The sequence below is a fragment of the Bolinopsis microptera genome, chromosome 8 (assembly GCF_026151205.1).
Source record: "Bolinopsis microptera isolate Bmic1 chromosome 8, MBARI_Bmic_1.0, whole genome shotgun sequence".
Taxonomy (NCBI): domain Eukaryota; kingdom Metazoa; phylum Ctenophora; class Tentaculata; order Lobata; family Bolinopsidae; genus Bolinopsis; species Bolinopsis microptera.
Genome location: NC_087079.1, coordinates 11,756,446 through 11,776,028, shown reverse-complemented (window position 1 = coordinate 11,776,028; position 19,583 = coordinate 11,756,446). Strand labels below are relative to the sequence as shown.

Sequence of the window (19,583 nt, the reverse complement as noted above, 5' to 3'; positions counted from 1 at the left end):
GATTTTGTCGAATCTAATTTATATCAATTGTGAGATTCGATCAACAAGCATAATGTCTGTAAAGTCATTGATGAATTAAAAGGTGATTCTTAATATTGATAGCAATAAATAATGAAAACGACATTTTATCATGGATTAAACGACAAAAAAATTTAATAGTTAGATGTTTACAGTTCCTAGAGTTTTACTAGATTGTTAGTTAAGTGTAATATGGTATCTGTGTAACTTTTTTTTGATTATATATTTTAGGATATAAGTGTGACCCTTATATTATAAGTTATTATGATTATATTAGGAAGATACTATTATATTAGGAATAAACTATTATATTAGGAATAAACTATTATATTAGGAATAAACACTATAAATCCTTTTGGCCTTCCCTTACTCCTAACATCTTAATTTTAATTATAAAACCGTTTTAAGAGTGTTCAGATTTTTAAAGGAATTTTGGGTTTTACTAACTTTTTAAAATTTTTAGGCTTATGTCACTGAAGATGACGCCTTGCAACATGTTTGACAATAGCCTGTAAATTGATAGTTTGATCTCAGTATTTACAACAAATCATCTAGCTTGATTGATTCAAAGGGAGAATTAAATTCCTCTGATACTAAGTCATTGTGTACTCACAATAACAAACTTTTAATTAAACTTTAATTAAACTTTTAATAAAACTTTAACTGCGTTATTATTGAACTGACATGTAAATTTTATTTTATTAATAAATGATTCACAAATTTGATAATTTGACTGCCCAAAAAATACAATATAGGCTGGAATGATAATTATATTATATATTTTATTGAAACGTAGTGTAGTACTATATTATTATACTATACTATATAGCTACACAAAGACAAAGTTTACCAGAGTGTATTTAGAAGAAGTTGGTGCCTGTGACGAGTGGGATAATGAACTAAGAGGAAAAGAGGAAAAGAGGAGTGGAGAAACGAGACGCTTCTTGGTACTAAGCTTGGATCAGAGCAGGATGTTACTAATATAGAATAAATAAAGCTAACTCTGCCTTCTGGTCATTTGACAAGCTGTGGTGCCAGGGATCAGAGAGGAGTCAGATAACTGAGAAGAGAAAGATCAAACTCTACGACTCACTAGTAGTATCAGTGCTCCTGTACAACTGCTGCTGCTGGGCCGTACCTCAGCATGTTCTAGAGTCTGTAGATGTTGTTCAGAGGAAGCACCTCAAGCGCATCCTACACATCTATTATAGCTCAATATCTAACAAGGCCCTCTACGCTCGTACCCAGACCAGGCCCCTTTCCGAGAGAGTGGAAAAGGCACGGTGGACAATGCTAGGTCATGTTCTACGCAGTTACAACGACACGCCTGCATACCAGTCTCTGTTATTTGCTACACTAGGATGTCAAACACTAAAGGGACGAGTGGGTAGACACAGGACTAATTTGTATGATATTATTGTGAAAAAGGACCTATTTAAGAGACAAATTTATTTGAAAAATGAAGATGATTTTACCAACTTAGTGAACTTAGCAAGAGATAGAGTAGGATGGAGGAGTTTATTTACTTTGAGACATATTGAACGAATGAGTCTTTGTAAGCGTAAATAGGCCAGCACTTTGCTGAGCCTCTTTAGGTGCTCTTTTGTTTATAGATGTTATTATATATATATATATATATATACTATATAGCTATATCCTTACTCTGCATTTTACTGCACTTTAACGTTTACTGAAAGTGCCACGAAATATTGCTGATTTAATAATAAGAAACTGTGAGAATAATGAATAAATGGTGACTAGGGAAGGCGCAGGAGATGATGACAATTACAGTGGCTAATTTGATAGTGGTGTCTTACATCCTGACATTAACCAGCGCCTCTCTGGAAACAGCACTCACCTTCCAAGTTCCTGCTAGAAAGGAACAGTGTTTTTATGAGGATGTTCAAGAGAATCATGAGATCGAGATGGACTTTCAGGTAAGAATATGAAAGCTGTGTAGAATTGAAATCAGCTTTAATCGAATCATATTGTTAACAAAACATGTGTTCACAGGACAATATGGTAACTCTGCCTCAACATATTGTTAATATTGTACTCAGTGATCGACCGAGGGTAGGATTTGCGGCCGAGGCCGAGGAAGGCATATTGTAATTTAACCGAGGCCGAGGAGAACCGAGGTTTTATTTTTTCAACCGAGGCCGAGGAAAAAAGTATTAATTGTATCAGATATTTCGCTAACGATTAGGATGTAGAATGAGGTAGAATTTCTCAGGATTGCCGTTTATGTAAGTATGGACGTATCAGTCATAACTTAAACATTATATTACATAATACATAATAAGTACATGTACATTTTCATTTCAATATATTTTGCCTGGGATGAAGGCGAGTTATCACAAAAAGACGTTAGTTAACCAGGTTTCTGACTCCTCGGTCAAATCCTCGGTTAAATCTTCAGATTTTGCCGAGGCCGTGGAATGGCAACTCGATTTTTTACCGAGGCCGAGGCGAACCGAGGAATGATTCTTCTGACCAAGGCCGAGGCCGAGGAAAAATCGTCATTCATCGGTAAAACCAAGGACTCGGTCGATCACTGAATTTGTACTCTGTAGCTGGTTAGATATTATGGCCTCTATATAATTAATAATTAATATGTGTCAGGTTGTAGATGGAGGAGATTTAGACATTGACTTTCAAGCATACGACTCTTCGCTGAAGCGTATAGCAATAAACCGCCGCGAGTCATACGGAACACATACCTTTACTGTTAAAGAGAGTGGGGTCTACAAGTTCTGCTTTAGTAACAAATTCAGGTATTATTTAAATTTATATAATACATATATAATTTTAACATCAGTCACCCAGGCCACGACAGCTTACAGTGTTATTTATGATATGTGCATTGTGCAGTGTATTTAAACTAATTAAAACACTACAAATCTATTACATTTATTGAGTATTATGTAACGCGATGGAAATATTTTAAGCGGGTAATATACTGTCCAAACCCAGGATACATAACATGAAGACGTTGTTGTAACTTTGTATGAAAAGCATTAATACATAACACTGCGAGTAAACTGTCGTGGCCTCAGTCACCCAGGCCACGGTGAATTCTCTACTTGACCCCATAACAACAGGTGATTGGCCGCAACAAGACCAAATTTTCTATATTATGACTTGATAAGGACCCTATTACAGCAAGTTGACGAGTAAAACAGTCTTCATGGATGTTTATGTTGATGACGGAGTGTACACAGATGACAAAGCAGCAGAAGAGGGTGCTTCACTTCACGCGGGATTCACATCTCTCCATGTAAGTAACTTGCTTCACTTCAAGCGGGATTCACATCTCTCCATGTTAGTAACTTGCTTCACTTCACTCGGGATTCACATCTCTCCATGTTAGTAACTTGCTTCACTTTACACGGGATTCACATCTCTCCATGTAAGTAACTTGCTTCACTTCACTCGGGATTCACATCTCTCCATGTTAATAACTTGCTTCACTTTACACGGCATTCACATCTCTCCATGTTAGTAACTTGCTTCACTTCACTCGGGATTCACATCTCTCCATGTTAATAACTTGCTTTACTTCACGCGGGATTCACATCTCTCCATGTTAGTAACTTGCTTCACTTCACTCGGGATTCACATCTCTCCATGTTAATAACTTGCTTCACTTTACACGGGATTCACATCTCTCCATGTAAGTAACTTGCTTCATTTCACGCGGGATTCACATCTCTCCATGTTAGTAACTTGCTTCACTTCACTCGGGATTCACATCTCTCCATGTTAATAACTTGCTTCACTTCACGCGGGATTCACATCTCTCCATGTTAGTAACTTGCTTCACTTCACTCGGGATTCACATCTCTCCATGTTAATAACTTGCTTCACTTCACGCGGGATTCACATCTCTCCATGTAAGTAACTTGCTTCACTTCAAGCGGGATTCACATCTCTCCATGTTAATAACTTGCTTCACTTCACGCGGGATTCACATCTCTCCATGTTAGTAACTTGCTTCACTTCACGCGGGATTCACATCTCTCCATGTTAGTAACTTGCTTCACTTCACGCGGGATTCGCATCTCTCCATGTTAGTAACTTGCTTCACTTTACGCGATTTTCACATCTCTCCATGTTAGTAACTTAATTTTCAAACGTTGTAAATGATTTACCAATACGCTTTTATCCCTTCAGAAACAAGTAGATAACATAAAGAGTCAGCTTTTCAAGACTCAAGTTCAACTCCAACTCAGTAAAGCTCAGAGAAACAAAGACCAGAAGATACAGAACAGTAATAAGATAAGGGTGGACCGGTGGAGTATGGTACAGTGTGCCTTCATGGTACTCATGGCTACTGTCCAGGTCAGTAGTGATAGTAGTGTGCCTTCATGGTACTCATGGCTACTGTCCAGGTCAGTAGTGATAGTAGTGTGCCTTCATGGTACTCATGGCTACTGTCCAGGTCAGTAGTAATAGTAGTGTGCCTTCATGGTACTCATGGCTACTGTCCAGGTCAGTAGTAATAGTAGTGTGCCTTCATGGTACTCATGGCTACTGTCCAGGTCAGTAGTAATAGTAGTGTGCCTTCATGGTACTCATGGCTACTGTCCAGGTCAGTAGTGATAGTAGTGTGCCTTCATGGTACTCATGGCTACAGTCCAGGTCAGTAGTGATAGTAGTGTGCCTTCATGGTACTCATGGCTACAGTCCAGGTCAGTAGTAATAGTAGTGTGCCTTCATGGTACTCATGGCTACTGTCCGATCCAGGTCAGTAGTGATAGTAGTGTGCCTTCATGGTACTCATGGCTACTGTCCAGGTCAGTAGTGATAGTAGTGTGCCTTCATGGTACTCATTGCTACTGTTCAGGTCAGTAGTAATAGTAGTGTGCCTTCATGGTACTCATGGCTATAACTGTCCAGGTCATTGACAATTAGGACAAAACTCTTCTTTAATTTTCTTTCCAGATACTGATAGATTTATTGTATTTTTTGTAATTGGGTACACCATCAATTTCACAATCATAATCTCAACACTCTATAAAATAGTCAACAAGTTTCTGAAACCCTGGATTATTATTTCAACTGAACACAATACCTACACTGATAGGCTCACACAGTGACCATCTTAAATAGTTCCTGCGTATTAGCCATTAGGACACGTGGAGTTTAAACACCTGGTCACTATACGAACAATACTACACTGTTACTATGGTAACAGTGTAGTAGTGCAGTCTTAATTAATTAATTATACCAAGCTAAACTTCTTAGCTACTTAATGGGTTATAATCAATACTACACTGTTACCACAGTAACTTAATGGATTATAATCAATACTACACTGTTACCACGGTAACTTAATGGATTATAATCAATACTACACTGTTACCACAGTAACTTAATGGATTATAATCAATACTACACTGTTACCACAGTAACTTAATGGATTATAAAACCCCTTCTTATCTAAGACATGAAATAATTGTGGGTTATTTTTTTCAGGTGTATTTGCTGAAGCAGTTATTTAAAGAGGACAAGACAGCCAAAAGGCAAGCCAAAATTTAAACGAGAAACATAAGTACTGAGTACTTATCTTAAAGTACTCATTTGGGATAAATTTATATTCTAGATTCTTTTCTTTTGTTTCGCATTCAATTAAACAATGTGATATGTGAATAATAAGAATTATTAAACACTCAAAACAACAATATCATTTTCTTTTTCTAAGGAGCTGATTTAATTACTTATTTCATTTTGGGTTTATGTGTAAGAATGTTAGAATGTTAAAATTATTGATACTTCTAGCACTTCATAAATGTTTTTATCACAACTCAAATTTGTAGATGCATCATTATTATGGTTCAGAGAGGGGATGGTTACATTTCTAGTGTAATATTGTGTATAATAGCAGAGAATATCATCTTTTTATGTGTCTGGTCAATTGTTTTCTTTTTTATATAATTAAGATTAGAGCTGTCAATATTTCAAGTCAGAGAACGACCTTTTTTGATTATGCCTTGAAAATTGTCTATTTGATATGGTTAAAATTTCAAATACCAGATATTTTGTCATCTATATATTATTATACATGGTCATCTGAGATAATTTCTTTCATTGCTTGCTTTTTAGGTTAAATGTACATTGTACACCAATTTGGATTGTTGGTAATACAGCATATTGTAATATATCAGTTTATAAGTACTTAAATTATTTTCATAAATGACGAGTTTTATTTTTTTAATTTTCTGTTCACCCTCAACAAATGTAATAGATTTGTTGTGTTGTAACTAGTTTATAAACTAGTTTATAAAATACAAATCTATTACATTTATTGAGGTGATACTCCCTTGTGGATGGAGTTAAAAAGCCGAAACTATTTGAGTCACAAGTCGTCTTTAGATGCGTCGTTTTCATGTGTACATGGCTACCATCAACCTTAAGATTATGCACTTGTTATCTTGGGGCGGCTGCGGCTGAATACCGCCATAACTGAATTGTCGATTTCATATCAAAGGTCTCATAACCCATGCTTAATATGAAGCGAAAACTAATTACATATTTAGATCTAATGAACCAGAGCGTAGCTGGCAAAATTGAAACCCTAATTTGTGCATACGTGGACATGCCCCGATTAATGCCATCATAAAATACGAAGTTGTAAGCGGCGATGTCAAACTTTTGAACACACGTGCGCGGTTTTGTAAAAACGGGCAGCTAGCTAGCGCAGCGCACGCGCGCGCTACAATCCATGCGTGCAATTAATTAAATCGTTTCCACAGCTTTTACTAATATATATAATAAGGGGTCGTTCACGTATTACGTACTCATGCAGCTGAGGGGGATTTCCAAATGATAACGCTAGTGTAATTTGACACAATAGCTATGTGTAAAACTGATTGGGGGGGGGGGGGTAAAAATTTACCCTATAAAAAACTCTATAGTGAAGCGACAGTGGGGGTCACCACCTGATACAATCTTACTAGTGACTAGAAGTATTTTGACCGCTGAAGGAATTAAAAATGAGTTGATAATTTGATAAAGTTAATTTTCAGTGTTAAATCAGAAAAAACTGCTAGGGCGGGCCTAATTTTTATGTTTTTTATTGGCGCAGGTTATATCTCTGCCAAAGGCACATTCAATTTAATACGTATGAAATATGTCTATATAACTTTCTTGATTATGTACTAAGTAAAGCTGGTTTCTAGACCATTTTGACGCTTAAAAATGATGGCAACATCAATGTCATACATTATATTATACTACATACTAGCAGGAACAGTATAATATAATCCTAAACGTTGTCAAGACTCAAAAGACTAAAATAATTATTATCTATTTAATTGGCGTTTTTGACACCACTTGGGGATCCAAATTTTCGGCTCTAAAATCATTATTCCTTGGCCAATTCTTTATTTGTTCATGCTGATTTGGAGGCTATTAAAGCATTTGACCCAGCCAAAAAAGTTTCAGTTGTATATCTTTTACGGTTTTTGCAGAAAGTCGCGTTAAAGTTGATGCCGTGGTGTCAGTAAAATGGCACAAATATATATCGTCTCACTTTATATATAGTAAGATTAAATGAATTTTCACGGTCTAAATTATGAAAACTGAAAATTGTTTTATTAAAAATTTCAAGATATTTTTAAAATTACCTTTAAATTGATGAGTTTTGACATAATTGGAATTTGAAATAAAATATACGATCGGCAGAGCACAATACACAGGTACCAGAAATGGTCCATTGCTACCAATATTTTTTGAAATATCAACAATCAAATTTACTCACACAATTTTTTAAAAGCACATGATCTACTCCATCATACATCCAGTGGCGTAACGAAAGGCCCTGCTGACCCCGCTGTGCAGGGGGGCGCCGTCTTAGGGGGTGCGCCAAATCGTCGTTTGAATGTGGGACAATTTCGAAAACTTAACTAAAGTACTAGCAAAACTGCGCGTTTTGCTCTAGATACACACTTTTTTAGAGATTTTACCGGCGTATTCTTTAAAATCACCTAATTTGTTCAATTTTAGGGAGGGGCACCAAAAAGGGAGGGGGCGCCAACAGGGGGGCGCTTTTTTCGGCAGGGGGGCGCCAACAGGCAACGTTACGCCACTGCATACATCGTAGGGGCAGGGTTATGTACTACATAATTTGCACAAGCAATTGCATGCTAATGGTGTTCTAGTGTGTGCTGCATGGGTGTTCTAGTGTGTGAATGACATTCACTGTATAGAGATTTGATGCTTAACGTGAACACCTGGTCAACCGTGACCTTAATTTGTAAATCTTCTCACGCACAGTCATACACGTACCTCCACCGTTGTACCTTACACTGCTGTGTTAATAATATGCTTAAGTAGTTTACGGTAGTCATGTTGGATCAAGATTACAAAATCAGGCCCCCAATATTGAAAGAGTTAGTTTTACTGATTTTTTACCTCCTAGAACTTCTAACATCTCATTTGATAGATTCCAAGAAATAAACGAAACTGATATCCTAATGTATGTCGAAACACTCAAGAATGACAAGGCCTCATATGACGATGTGCCTCTATTTTTACTTAAGCAAGCTGTACCACACATAGTTGAGCCACTGACCCATATTGTCAATTTGAGCCTTAATACAGGTGTTGTACCAACCCTTTGTAAAAAAGCTAGAGTAACTCCCATCCATAAGGCAGGAATGAAAGATGATCCTAATAATTACAGGCCAATATCCATCCTTCCACTTGTAGGAAAACTTATAGAATACTTTGTCGGCAAGCAACTCACTGATTACATGGAAGAGAACAAACTTTTCATCCGGCATCAATATGGCTTTCGGAAAAATCACTCCACAACTTATTTGATGTACGATCTGATGGACGAAATATATATGAGTAAATCTAAGTCTTATAAACCAGGAATCATCTTTCTTGATCTTAAGAAGGCCTTTGACACAGTGAATCATGAAATATTGCTTCAAAAATTGGCATATTATGGAATTGGTGGCATTGCTTTAACCTGGTTTAAGAACTTCTTATCTTGTAGATATCAATGCACAAGGATCAATGGCAAAATAAGCTCATTTTTAGAAGTTCTGAGTGGTGTACCACAAGGAAGCATCATTGGGCCTATATTATTTAGTATCTTCATAAATGACATCATTTATGCCTGTAACCTATCTAAGCCCTTTCTATTTGCAGATGATGGTGCACTATTCTTTGATCAAACCTGCAGAAGCACATTTATAAACATGAAAATAGAACTTATGACAATCTTTAAATGGCTCAGTGTAAATAAATTATCACTCAATGAAACGAAGACTGAATTCCTATTGTTTGATTCTGTTGATCAACATGATGAATTAACCATTGAATGTAATGAGGTAACTTTCACAATCAAGGAGTGCAAAGAGACAAAATATCTTGGCCTCATTCTAGATAGTAAATTAAACTTCAAAAGCCATGTAGATTATATTATTAAGAAGGTCATGAAGAGAATTGGTGCCATGTATAGAAGTAAAGCACTGCTACCCATTAAATATAGGAAAATGTTTGCCAATGCACTCATGTTGCCACAATTCGATTATTTAGACACGATCTATTGTAGAGCTGGCAAGACAAAACTTGCTGAACTTGACACTCTGTACAAAAAGGTAGCCAAAATAGCTCTCAACGTTCCACAAACAGAGAGCAGCCTTAATGTTTATAGAGACATGAAATGGTTACCACTCCATCTTAGACGACAACTCCATCTGTCAAATTATATGTTTAGAATCATCCATGACAATTGTCCTACAAACTTTATGAACAAATTTAGTTACATATCAGGAGGTAGTAGGAGCGGCGAAAGCTGCAACCTATATGTTAATAGATCAACATCACATAAAAACTTTCAATACTTGGGGGCAAAATGTTGGAATAATGTTCCAACAGATCTACGAAATCTGCCCGATGTTAAAAGCTTAAGTGATTCGTATAAGAAACAGCTACTCTCATCTATAACAACAGACCCTAATTATACCGTCGACAATTCATATGACAAATTTTACACTGCAATCATAGTCGACGATAACTAAGTATCTTCTAATTCTTTTAAATCTGAGGCATATATAATTGATGTATCGAAAGGATTTTCCCTTTTTTTACCACCTTACCATTTTGATTGATTTTGCACATGACTGACATGTTTTAACTGGAGGAAGGGTTCGCACAGTGGTAGTTTTATAAACCACTTTTAATTTATTGACCTATTATACCTAGTGGTAGTTTTATAGACCACATTTAATTTATTTACTTATTATACTTGATATTTATTTTTGGTGACTGTATCACCCAGTTTTAACATTTGATAATTGTACAGTTTATTGACGACACATTGACTGAATGTTATTTTATATTCTAATTTATATTCTAGATATTTTATTTATTTTTCAACAGACGACAACTTCCTGTTTTTTCTTCTATATTAGTTACTCATATCTCTTTTACAGACTTTTTTACAAGGACATTGACAGATGATACTCACATTAGGCATTCATTATTGCATCTAAATTATTTCACTTGCATAAGGTTTAGAAATTTTTCTCTGGTTAACAGATTTCAAATGTTCAATTAATTTGTAGTATGACAGTAAGGTATATAAGAAGTTATTTAATTTTGCTTGGGCTATTATATTGACTATTGAGGTTTAATGATGATATGGAATTTGAATTCTATATAAATTTACACTATGTGGTTGGGGCATTTTGCATAGTAAATATGGTTACTACTCCTATATATCATATTATTTGATTGGTATTCGATTTCTGATTATTTCTCTAGGAATATGATTATTATATCTCAATTTGGCTTTAGGTAGGGTGCCCCGCTAAAAGAACTGGATTCTTCCAGGAAGCATCCCGTGCACAGACCTTGGTCTACATATATATTAAATTATTAACCATTCATTCTGTATGTGCACGAAAATTTATTTCAATCAATAATTCATCACCAGCTTTGTTAACGCTGCTAGCAATGGATTCAGTCCAATCTTTGTGTAGGGTATGTCTTTTATCAACTGCTTCTGCAATACCATCCGTTATCCATGGGTTGTTGAGAGGGGTGTGCTTAGTTTATGTTGGCCTTTCTGATAGGAGTTACATGAATTATTCATAGGTTTAGGTGGGCAGTCAATATTGGCCAACCCTGTATATCTTTGTTAATTTTGTATCGATTTCAAAGTAGCTAAAGACTCATTGGATCTATGCAAATTAACACAGATCTGTGTAATGTCTCCTCGGTCAACCCAGGCCATGCCATATGAGTGATCGGAAACATGATTGAGGGTTAAATGAGGAGGGGCTCTGCCAAAAGATCAAGAATCTCTTTCGGATACCCCTGGTATTCAGCACATATACATGTAGCATACTGTAAACATAGTACTATACTAATATACCATACTATACTAAAGGTTGTAAAATGTAAATTTGTATCACTCGAAAACTTATTATTATCTACTATTCTTTATCCATAAACCATCAAATGTTTCAGTGTTTAGTCTGCATATTATGTCAACTCAACTCGATGATCTTGACGACGAAGAGATTGAGGCTAGTCTCTTATGGACAGATGATGAGGATGGTGATCACGAAAACATTGATCCACTTGATGAAGAAATGTTACTTAGTGAGCCGATTAGTTTGGAGCCAACCTTGAAAAAGGATGACACTTGTAAAACGTATGAAAAAGTGATTGACTGTGCCAATGCAGAAAAAGATACATTTGAAATATCAAAACTTGTGGAATCAAATGAACCGGCAGCACCTTGCAAAATCTCTGAGGATGGGAATTCGACTCTCTTAAACAGTCCTATGAATGAGGATATTATCAATTATGTCGAAAATTCTCAAAATTCTGAGGAGGCGCTTGAGACTACGCTTACTGATGAATTTGTTGACCTGAATGTGACATTGAATACCCGTGATGCCCTTGAGTCCTCTTTAGTTGAAGACACTACTTTGTTTCATGATAATACAGAATCAAATGCTAATGTTGGACTTAAGATTATTGAAAACAATGGGAATTCTGATAGCAGTTCAATGCTAGTGCCAACAGTTTCCTTAAATGAGAGTTACCTCAGTAAAAATCAGACAGAAGATAAAGAACTTGTGTCAAAATCAGAAGTTAATGATGCGACTCAAGGCAGTGTTGGAACAGTTTGTGCCAAAGTTAGCAAAAGTTTAAAGTCAGAACTAGCAGTTCAAGCAGATGACAAAGAAATTGCGAGCACTCTGAAGAATTTTGAGCCAGATAATAGTGTATTGAATGTGCTGGGAGGAGAACTTAGTGAAAGTAAGGCAGAAGATGACAGCCATCTAACAGTTATTGATAGTTTAGAGGAATCTACTGGTCAGTCAAAAACTGATAATTTTAATGCAGCATCAGCAAATTCTTCTGAGAATTTTAATGATACCAAGCATGATGAACCACTTGGTTTATGTGGTTCCATTGATGCTGTTCCGTCTAAAAGGGCTTTGCCTGTTGATAATATAAAAAGTTACCACCAAGCAGTTTCTAAGAATAAAAGAACTCCATCACTGTCTGATGAGCAAGAACCAGCTTTGAAACGCTTTAGACAATCATCAGAACCGTTAACTGTCGGAAGTGCAATCAACAATAAAGAAAGAAAACCTGTTGAAAATAACAAATCCTCGAATCCAAGTACTTTGTCTCCTGACACACCAGAGTCTGAGGTTAAGAAAGGCATTGGTGAGGCGAATAAGAAAAAATCAATTGTAACTTTTGACTTTCAGTATTACTGTAAGGAACCTTCCACTAACCCATATGTTTGCAAAACCTGTAGTATGAAGTTTAAGGAGGAATTGAAATTTGAAAGTCATCTGATTGCCACTCATGCTATGGCCTTAAATATCAGTCATTTTAATATTGATCTTCATCAGTACTATAGGCAAAAGAAAGAAAAGATCATAGCACAAAGTAAAACTGTCCTGCCTAAATTAGAAGGAATTGTAGATGAGGCACTTATAAAAGATTACAATCAAAATGTCAAATTAATAACAGCCCAGAAAAATCTTCAGTACTTTTGTAAAATTTGTGAAAATATTTACTCCACTAAGAATTTAATAATTGAACACTTAAAGTCTCCAAAACATATCCTTCGTAAACAAGTGTAAATTTTCTATTTTCTGATTAGAGGCTGGAATTCTTATTCTTTGCGACACAGGGAGTAGTACTTGACCTGTCTTGGACTGTGAAATCATAAATGAAATGATGTTTCATGTTTAACGATTCCCTTTGCATTTGAATAAGACTTCTGCAACGTGGCTATTTTTTATATTTATTTATTCACAATTTCATAAATATCAGTGTTTTGGTATAATCTTACTTGATCATATTGAATTTCTATTCACGATTTGCGCAAACATCTTTACATGTTACAACAATGAAAAATCATGATATGATTAATCTTATTATTAATGAATTGCTTATGTCAGACTGATTTCGTGAGACCCCTTAAAAATCAAATTCCATCAATTGACTTTCAACTATGTCTGGTATAAGCTTCATGTTTTTTATTGGTTTACTTTGATAAGTTTTGACCTTCACTCATTGCACTTAAGTATTTTTAATTTTAATGCCTGTGTGGTGTTACATATAAAGCTGACCTAAAGGTTTCATATTCACAAGAATCGTTGCATAATTAAACTTTATCAAAATCAATTTGCTATGTAAAAGCTCTTCTGTATATGTTCCAAATTTGGAAAATATATTGGAAAAAAATTTGTAAAGTAGTTGATCTGCCGTGAAAAGTTGGAAAGCGGAACTGAGTGCTGATACTGACCAATGAGGTCAGAATCGAATAGAGTTTAACTTTATGTTGTCCAAAGATTTAATTTGATAGTTAGGTTTATACTTAAGCCAAATCTTGAATTACGGTACATTGTATGTCTGATGTGCAAGTACATGAAATACTACTTCTAATGAAGTTGATTAAAGGGCAGCTTTATTACATTGAGTGTATTATGATAAAAAATTAAAGATTTTAATGAACAATTTTATGGGTTTTACTGTTGTTAGTTCAATACCAGCTGTCTCATGATATGAGCGATTATTTTGCAAAAATTTATAATAATTTATAGACTTGGATATTGATTACTGGTGGCAAGGTGACCAGACTTGCATATGCTTTTACATATGGCATCAATTCGAGGATTCAATTGGGTCATAGACTAGATTCCCGACAGCATAACCATGTCACAACCATCTTATAACCATGTCACAACTCACAACCATGTATGTCATATCCATGTCAGACAAACGTCATAACCATGTCACAACTAAAAAGCGGTTATGCATGACATGGTTATGGCAAGGTTATGACATGGTTATGACATGGTTATGACATGGTTATGATATGGTTATGTTCTGCCAGGATTCAAGTCTATGACCTTTAATTGTACGCTACTGGAAGTTGATTTGTTCAAAAAATCTGACTTTTTAGTCATCATCAGAATCTAGGTCTACTATTTGGTTTATTTACACTGTAGCCCCAATCTCACTGTAGCATTTGAGCTGAACATTCTATTCTTTCTAGGTTATGTAGTGGTAATCATCACATTTCTGGAAAATGGTAAATTATTCAGACGGAATAGTTAAGCTTGAACTATCGGTCAAACTTGGCCCGTACCAATTCCAGCTCTATCTTACTTACACTGAAATAGAAAGTTCGGAATGTACTCTCGTATCGGAGGCCATCTCAAAAAGATTTGTGGAGATGCTACTCATTCCGGAAGTTCTTAAATCGTATCGTTGTAAATATGGAGATGAAACATATGTAGTTCGACCCTTCATAAGTAAGGAGAAAGCTGTCAATGATTGGGTGTATGATTATCATCTTTTTGTCACAAGAGATTTATTAAGCTCATCCAAAAATGCATCTGTTGGAACAGACGATTTTGAACATCAAATTGAAAACAATTTTGACAATAACCAATCATCACCTTTAATCTTGGGGTCTTCAGATGATTTTGATTTAACCATATCGAACTCACTGGAAAACAAGATTGATATTGATTTCTGGCAACAAAGGTTGAACTTAAGTCAACAAATGGCTGATTCGTACACTCTTTTCTCCAAAGTCTCTCAGCTAAAAAATTTAGAATCGACACTCAACAAAATCAACTTCAACAGTGCCCCAAGTAATGATGTTGCTGATTTTGAACTTTTCAATTCCATGGCTAACTCATATCAGGAATTAAGCCACAATACTGCTGTTATTCCTTGTGTTGACTCTGTGACCAGTCATAATACTAATGTTGAAGCTGCAACCACGAGTTTTAGTGTTGGAGTGGAACGTCTATTAAGCCAGTCTCAAATCGATGGGAATTCGGATAATGCTTCTCATTGCAACAAACAACTGATTGAAAATAATGATTCGCAAGAAACTGTTTGTGAATTCAGTAACGAAGGTCAGGAAAATTCTAGATTGATAAGTGAAAGTGAAAGTGAAGCTACTGAAAATGCTATGTGCGTCAGTTCGCCCGGCAACCGTCTTGAAGATGATTCCCAACCTTCCAATTGCAATACAAGCTCTAGCTCTCATTACTTTGACCCAACCCAATCACCAAATCAAGATGCTTTGTCTTTATCTGATGCAGAGTACAAATCACCCGTTACTTCTCCGTCACAAAATCTCTTTTTTCTATCCAGTCAGACTTATAAAGCTCAGACCCATGCTTGTGTTACGGACTCTTTGCAGTTCCCTGACGTAATGTCTGAAGATGAAGAGTCAAGTGAATTTGAGTTATTGTCCTGAATCAGGAATTCTCGCTTCTCTATGTTATGCAATAAGTTTCTGTGTTTGATATAATCTAACCTTGTTTCTCAATCTTAGTCGACTAAGTTTTGTTGCATTATTTTTGCATTTTTGTTGGTTTTCTTGTAATTTCTCGGTTTTAAATTACGTACTAAGCATTTCTTCGTTGCTTTATAGCTAAAGGGCACCTTTAGAACCATGTATTTATAATATGAGAATGTTACATATGAATTTTGTAATTTTGTTTAACTCCATAATATCAAATCATGATTGTTTGGAAACTGTGATAGCGACTAGCGTGTGTTAAATCATTAATTAATGCCTCTTTCCTCAAAATTCAAAATTTAGAACTGCATTCTATAATTTTTGTTACAGAATTCGCTGTGCATTATATAATAATCAATTTATCGTTAAAAAAGCAAAAAGGTGGTGCTTTGAATGTGAGAGGAGTTAGAAGGAGCTATGGGTTCTTCCCAATCTACATCGAACGAGACAGACACTACTCAAGTAGTGCTAGAGAGTGATGATGACGGGGAGGTCAGGATTTCAAAGAGGCGGTTATCAAAAGAGGAGCTAAATAGTTTATCAGAGGAGCTCGAAAATCTTACAGATAAAAATGTGGTGAGTGTATTGTCACAGGGGGGGCCGGGGGGGGGAGAGAGGGGCAATCAGTACACACACATTGGTTCTTATAGCATAGCCATGTTTCATATTTGAAACATGTAACTTTGCAGATTGCAGAAGGTATAGTGTAACTACTCAATCGAGGATTCTGTCGCCAAAATTTGAAAATTCGATTTTGGCCACACCAAATCAACGTTGAATTGCTTATACTGTTTGCGAACATGATATAAACACCATTTTAACATATTGCAATAGGTCATTAAATCTTTAAATGAGGAATATGATCTGAAAGATGACGCAAAACGGATACAAATTAACAAAGTGTTCATGCAATTTGTTCGCTTTAGATGGCTTGAACTGAATCTTGGATTTTGAGTTCTTTTTGGATATAAAGCGATGTATACATTTCTAGTTATTATCATTATTATTTTCTCGTTTAAAGCGAAATTGATTGGCTAATCATGTGATAACGTGGTACGACACCGTAATAAGGCTTTCTGCACATTTCCCATAATGTGGATCTAGTTTCAACCCAATCACCTGATACCACGTAATGAATAAACTCTTTTAAATCCTTGATATCTCGGTCATCTGAGTAGCTACAGTTCCCATTTTTTCAGGACATGTTTATTTTGTAAGGACGAACACAATACATTGTTATTTAACTCTATCCAGTCAGTCAAAATATCTGAAAGTGAACGTGCATTCGGAAAAATTAACATGGTTATTTTCCTCGAATGAGCGATATCAGAAAGAATTATTTTAATCAGTGACTGAGAAATAAGCCCCAATGTACTCTGGTTAATTTGGTGTGCTTCATAGATAGTAGATACTTTATCAGTTCATCATAAGAGTTGCTGACCACCCGGAGGTCGCTGCCTTCATTCCCCTCAATCCAGCAACGAGTTTCCATTTCGGCAGCTGTTTCGCCCCCCCCCCCCCCCCCCCCCCCCCCTTTTATTTTAAATCGTCATTTGATTCCAACGAAGTATACTACCAGGGCTGCATAACCTTTATATTTCATAATTTCACACCATAACTTACTTCAGACGGTTGACATGGAGCTGTATAAATCAATAGGAGCTGATTTGGGTTTAGACTTTGAAGACGATGAGGAGGAGGACGATGAAGAAGAATACTATGAGGACATCGAGCCTTATGAGCTGGTAGAGCCCATTGTGACCCCAGGTAGGGAGCTGGTATAGCCCATTGAGACCCCAGGTAGGGAGCTGGTAGAGCCCATTGAGACCCCAGGTAGGGAGCTGGTAGAGCTCATTGAGAACCCCAGGTACGGAGCTGGTAGAGCTCATTGAGACCCCAGTTAGGGAGCTGGTAGAGCCCATTGAGACCCCAGGTAGGGAGCTGGTAGAGCTCATTGAGACCCCAGGTAGGGAGCTGGTAGAGCTCATTGTGACCCCAGGTACGGAGCTGGTTTGTCTAACCTGTTTCTCACCCAGGTAACTTTCCCGTGATGTCTGGAATGGTGGGGAATCAAATTGGATCCGTAAATGCTTTGGAGCTCCCCCCGCTATATTTATACCCTGGACTACAACCAAGTAATTCACTATTTATATTTAATAATAATATATTATAATAATAGGAGGATTCAATACGTCCCATTATATATATGTAAGAACCATATTCAATCTTTCGGGTGGACATAGGAGGCTTAGTAGCCCAAAATACCAAGCTGCAGTGCAGCAGTTTATTACATTTTGAGTCTATAAATCTAAATTGGGAGCTATAGGCCAAAATATTGCGAATATTGTTTGATAAGTACTTAAATAGCTTTAAATTGAAAACTGAACATGGCAGGTACGATATCTTATCCGGATTTTCAATAAATGGCGTAATAATATTTTTGTTTTATTAATACGGTAATATTTTTGTTTTATTAAAAAAAAATTTGTTTTGTAAAAGAATAACTGTAATAATAAACGATAATTACAGCTGATAATCAACCTAACATTGTGACGGATCCTACGGTTGAACAGATACAGATTGAACCAGCGATTGCTGAATCTGATCAAGCTCTTGAATTAGATGTTAATGATAGAGAAAGTGAGACAGTCTGTACAACAGAGAACGTGCTAGTTCCCACTACAGATCTAAGTGATACTGATAGTGAGATAGAGCTATCAGATAGCGAGGATAATAGTAGCGACAGTGGTGATGAAATGTGCAGGGAGGGATGTGTAGAGGGTAGTGAGGTTCCACTCCTGGAGCCGCTAAAGGATATCATCGAATTGGAGCCGTTAAATGATGCCCCCCAATTGGAGTCTGTCGTTTTATCCGACAATGATGAAGAAATAGAAGATGTTATGACGTCAAACTTTGATAGTTCTATTCAAGACACTGAACCTAGCTCACCTGGTAAAATATTTGCAGACTCTCTACCTGTAGAGGAATGTATAGTAGAAGAAGAGCTCATTCCACACACAGAGACAGATAAGGAATGTACCGAAGAAGAAGAGCTCATTCCACACACAGAGACAGATAAGGAATGTACCGAAGAAGAAGAGCTCAATCTACACACAGAGACAGATAAGGAATGTATAGTAGAAGAAGAGCTTAATCCACACACAGAGACAAATAAGGAATGTACCAAAGAAGAAGAGCTCATTCCACACACAGAGACAGATAAGGAATGTACCGAAGAAGAAGAGCTTATTCCAACCACAGACACAGATAAGGAATGTACCGAAGAAGAAGATACCACAGCTCCTTACATTGGAATTACCGCACCACAAGAACAGGCTGTGCCTGAGAAATCTGACCAAGAAATATCGGCTATTGTAGCTGATGAAATCCAGCGAGAGGGATTGGTATCTTATGATGCGCCAAAGGAGGAGGTATTAATGATTGGTAACGACCCAGCTGAAGTACCTGCTTTTACGGATAATTTGAAAGAAGAAAGTATTGAAGAAATGTGCGGAGAAGAACAAGCTGGTAAAGGTTCATTGTCCCTGTTAATCAGCATGCTGTTCTGCGCTTTTGTGTTTGTTGATTCTCTTCATTTCAAATCCAGCATTATTTTTCTCTGAAAACATTGCATAAATTCTGTCGCAAAGCTACTTTTATCAATTTCAAATCGATTCTTATCAAATTCAAATCGGTTCAACTCAAAATGCGTGTTCTGATTTAAATCATCTTAAATATGTGATTT

At 36.3% G+C, this 19,583-nt stretch overlaps 2 protein-coding genes across 3 annotated transcripts in view; one reads left to right on the top strand and one right to left on the bottom strand.

Annotated features, from left to right (window-relative positions):
* LOC134819666 (zinc finger protein 277-like) overlaps nucleotides 1-19,583 on the bottom strand; it is a 324,811-nt gene that overhangs the window by 275,442 nt on the left and 29,786 nt on the right. The gene's annotated exons all lie outside the window — the stretch shown is intronic.
* Nucleotides 6,307-19,583, top strand: part of LOC134819651 (titin homolog) — a 32,580-nt gene continuing 19,303 nt past the window's right edge. Inside the window, exons 1-5 of one of the 2 annotated variants that reach the window (XM_063829711.1) lie at nucleotides 6,307-6,330; nucleotides 16,213-16,414; nucleotides 17,467-17,605; nucleotides 17,875-17,973; nucleotides 18,368-19,366. In XM_063829711.1, the coding sequence (XP_063685781.1) occupies nucleotides 16,256-16,414; nucleotides 17,467-17,605; nucleotides 17,875-17,973; nucleotides 18,368-19,366 (1,396 nt within the window). In that variant the 5' untranslated portion in view covers nucleotides 6,307-6,330; nucleotides 16,213-16,255. Of the gene's footprint in view, nucleotides 6,331-16,212; nucleotides 16,415-17,466; nucleotides 17,606-17,874; nucleotides 17,974-18,367; nucleotides 19,373-19,583 lie in introns of both variants that reach the window. The other variant, XM_063829710.1, reaches the window with a different exon arrangement.